General features: G+C 67.3%; 1 protein-coding gene across 1 annotated transcript; it reads left to right on the forward strand.

Annotated features, from left to right (window-relative positions):
• Positions 1-1,045: 1,045 nt before the first annotated feature.
• On the forward strand, positions 1,046-3,909 carry MEX3B (mex-3 RNA binding family member B). Its single transcript, XM_009470255.2, has 2 exons — positions 1,046-1,525; positions 2,461-3,909. The coding sequence occupies exons 1-2, from the start codon at positions 1,264-1,266 to the stop codon at positions 3,888-3,890; spliced, it is 1,692 nt and encodes a 563-aa protein (XP_009468530.2). The 5' UTR covers positions 1,046-1,263; the 3' UTR covers positions 3,891-3,909.
• The last annotated feature ends 309 nt before the right edge of the window (positions 3,910-4,218 follow it).

Raw genomic sequence — 4,218 nt, forward strand, 5'->3', positions numbered from 1 at the left:
TCCCCGCGTTGCCGCGCCCTGCGAGGGCCGCGAAGCCACCGGCCCGGCCCGGGCGGGCACCGGCTCCCCTCAGCGCCGGCCGCGGCGCCGCGCGGGCGCAGTGCGCAGGGCGGGGGAGGGGCGCGCAGGCGCAGGGCGCGCGCCGGCGGCGGGCGGGTCTGCGCGGGAGCCGGCGGGGGGTCCGCGCGCCGCGGGGCCGGGGCGGGGGGGGGGCGCTGCGGCCGCCGCCCGCGGGGTCCCCTGAGGGGCGGCCGCCCCGCCGCGCCGAGCCCGGCCCGCAGCGGCGCTCCGTGGGGCGGCCGGGACGCTGGCCCTGCCGGCTTCGGTCGGTGCTCGGGGCGCGGGAGGGGTGGGTGTCTCCGGTGCCGGCGGGCGGCGGCGCGCTCCTTGCGAGGCAGGCGGCACACGAAGGCCCGCGGTGGCCGCCCATCTCGGCACACCCAAAACCCCACCGCCCAAAGGCCAGCACCGACCCCGCCAGCGGCGCGCGGCCGGGAGCGGGCCTGCTTTCGGGAGGGCGGGGAGGGCCGGCGGACAAGAGGCGCGGCGGGGCCCGGTATTGTTCCGCGCCCGACAACAAAGAGCGAAGCCGGGACGGGGCGGGGGGGGGGGGGGGGGGCGCAGGGCCGGCCCCTCCGCGCCCCGCCCGGCCAATGGGCGCGCGCAGCGATGGCGGCGGCGGCGCGGGGCTGTCAGCGACCGGCGCTTACGCTGCGGCGCCCGGCGCGGCCCCCCCCCTCCCTCCCGCCCTCCGCCCGCCTCTCCAGAGCCGTCTGGCTGCAGCAGTGCCTCAGACAGAGGAGGGGAGAGGAGGGAAAAAAAACGCTGAGTGAGTGGAGTGGAGCCTGGGAGGGGCTCCTTAAAGAAACGCTGCCGTCGCTTGGCATTGTGGCCGGCGAGGAACTCGAGGGGGGGAAGCCATCGGAGCTCCTCTCGCTATCCTCTTCCCACCCCCCACCCCACCCCCAGCCGACAAAAAAAAAAAAAAAAAAAGGAAAAAAAACCCCAAAACCTCGGGGGGGGAGTCGTGGGGGGGGGTCCTGAGAACATCTTATAAACCGGATTGCACTGAGAGGAGGAAAAAAAAAAAAGCAAAAAAGATACAAAATATACAAGCAAAAGGCAACAACTCCCCGGTCTCCAGCAGTCGCCCACCCTCCCTTTCCTTCTCTCCTGCTGGCCATCTGCCTTGGGTTTTCCTTTGTGTCTGATCTTTTACTACTGAGCCGAGTGCAGGAGGAGGGTGCAACACACACAGGGACTATGCCTAGCTCGCTTTTTGCAGACATGGAGAGGAACGGGAGCGGCGGCGGCGGCGGCGGTGGTGGTGGTGGTGGAGGGGGAGAGACCCTGGATGACCAAAGAGCCCTTCAGATCGCCCTGGATCAGCTCTCCCTGCTGGGGCTGGACAACGACGAGACGGGCTCCATTTACGACAGCGAGCCTCGGAAAAAGAGCGTGAACATGACCGAATGCGTCCCGGTGCCCAGCTCGGAGCATGTCGCTGAGATAGTGGGGAGACAAGGTGGGTGCCTGCATGCCAGGGGGTGTGGGCGAGCGGGTCTCCCCTCCGCGCTGCCGGGCGGGCGGCTCAGATGCGACACTGGCCATCCCCACGCAAACTGCAGCCGTGCCGTGGTGGCCAGTGCCGGCTTCCCCCAGACAAAGAAAGTGCAGCAGACGTGATGTTTCCGAGGAGCGTTATGCATCAGTTTCGAGATGCGCTTTCAGCTGACGGGAGGGGAGAAAAAAATACCACGAAAATAATAAAAATCGCTCCTTTCCTCCGGCTGCAAAAGTTAGATTTGCAAGAGGAAACGGGAAGAAAATGGGAGCCTCGGTGCCTTCCCCCCCCCCCCCCCCCCAAGTTAGAAATCGTGGATTATTTTTAAGGAAGAGAAATGGAGTGGGGAAGTGGAACAATGGGATTGGAATAAAGCATCCGCAGTGGGGAATGTGGCTCACTCGGTACAGCCGCTGCTCCTCACCTTCTTAAGAACTGATTTTATTTTTCCGAAAGGAAAGTGCTGAGCAGGAATGTGGACTGGCGGGTGTGTTGATTTGTTAGGGCTGCTTGCATTTTATTTTATTTTGGTTTTTTTTTCCGGTCGTGCAGTTTTTCTGCACACTCCTTTTTTTTGTTGCCGCGCCCGTGAACTGCACGTTGGCAGTTTTGGGGCAGTTTGCATGGCAGATGTGTCGGTGGCCACTCGCGATGCCTTTGGGCATGTGCCAGGGCTGTGGGCTGACATGACTTTACACCGCGACTGGGGCTCCTGGGTGAGAGGAGATGCCAGCGATCACCTGGGGCAGGGGGCAATGTGTTTCGGGTGGGTGTGTTTTTTTCCCCCCCTCCCTAGCTACATCCAAATAATGGGTTGTAACCGGTTCTCTTCCCCCCCCCCACCTCCCCTTCCTCCCCCTCCCCTTCGCCCTCCATCTCCCGCATCTCGTTCCCAGGCTGTAAAATCAAAGCTCTGCGGGCAAAGACCAACACCTACATCAAGACCCCGGTTCGCGGGGAGGAGCCGCTCTTTGTTGTGACGGGCAGAAAGGAAGATGTGGCCATGGCCCGCAGGGAGATCATCTCGGCGGCCGAGCACTTCTCCATGATCCGAGCCTCGCGGAACAAGAACACGGCCCTGAACGGCACCGTTCCCGGCCCCCCGAACCTGCCCGGCCAAACCACCATCCAGGTGCGGGTGCCTTATCGCGTGGTGGGCTTGGTCGTGGGGCCCAAGGGGGCCACCATCAAGCGCATCCAGCAGCAGACGCACACCTACATCGTGACCCCGAGCCGGGACAAGGAGCCGGTCTTCGAGGTGACGGGCATGCCCGAGAACGTGGACCGGGCCCGGGAGGAGATCGAGGCGCACATCGCCATGCGCACCGGCGGCATCATCGAGCTGACGGACGAGAACGACTTCCACGCCAACGGCACGGACGTGGGCTTCGAGCTGAACGGCACGGGCAGCCTCTGGAGCAAGCCCACGCCGCCCAGCATCCCGCCCACCCCGGGCCGCAAGCCCTTCTGCAACTACCGCAACGACAGCTCCAGCTCGCTGGGCAGCGCCTCCACCGACTCCTACTTCGGGGGCGGCACCGGCGGGGGCGGCGGCGCCCGCCTGGCCGACTACAGCCCCCCGAGCCCGGCGCTCAGCTTCACCCACAACGGCAACAACAACAACAACAGCGCCAACGGCTACGTGTACGGCGGGGGCGGCGGCGGCGGCGGCGGCGGCGACGTCCTCTCCTCCCCGGACTGCTGCTCCGAGCTGCCCTTCGACTCGCCGCCCGGCTTCGACCTGGCCCCGGCCCCGCCGCCGGGGGCCGCCCTCCTCTGGCCGCAGTTCGAGCGCGGCCCCGCCGCGCCCCCCTCGCCCGCGCCCTCGCCCGCCGCCGCCGCCTTCCCGGGCGCCGCGCCCGCCAATGCCAACCTGGCGCTGCTGGTGAGCGGCCCCCGGCGCGGCGGCGGCGCCCCGCCCCCGGCGCGGCTCTCCCCGCCCCTGCACGGCAGCGCGGCGGGGCCCGAGCACCCGCTGGCGCGGCGGGTGCGCAGCGACCCCGGCGGGCGGCTGCTGGGCGCCTCCTACCCGCTGTACGCCAACGGGCTGGGCTCCCACCTGCCGGGGCTGCCCTCCGACTCCTCCGCCTCCTCCTCCTCCTCCTCCAGCTCCTCGTCCAGCTCCTCCTGCTCGTCGTCCGGCGTGCGGCGGAAGGGCAGCCGCGACTGCTCGGTGTGCTTCGAGAGCGAGGTGATCGCGGCGCTGGTCCCCTGCGGCCACAACCTCTTCTGCATGGAGTGCGCCAACCGCATCTGCGAGAAGACGGAGCCGCAGTGCCCCGTCTGCCACAGCGCCGTCACCCAGGCCATCCGCATCTTCTCCTGAGGGCCGCCGCCGCCGCCGCCGCCGCCGCGGGGGCGGGCCGGGGGAGCGGCGGCCGGGGCAGGGCCGGTCGCGCCGGGGCCGGGGCCGGGGCCGGGGCCGGGGCCCGCCGGGGGTGCGGGCTGCGAGCGCGCCGCGGCCGAGGGAGGGCTGGGGGGTGGTGGTGACAGCGGGTGCATGCTATAAATAATAACGGGCGACTCCATTCTAGTGCTAGGCTAGTTTTTACACTGTACTTTAATACGAAGCTTCCAAAACTCCCCCTTTTTTTTAAAAAACAAACAAACAAACAAAAAAAAAACCAGAAAAAAATATTGAAAGTAGAAGATGC

This window comes from Nipponia nippon, unplaced genomic scaffold (genome assembly GCF_047370975.1).
Source record: "Nipponia nippon isolate SJK-2023a ecotype South Korea unplaced genomic scaffold, ASM4737097v1 scaffold_9, whole genome shotgun sequence".
NCBI classification, from domain to species: Eukaryota; Metazoa; Chordata; class Aves; order Pelecaniformes; family Threskiornithidae; genus Nipponia; species Nipponia nippon.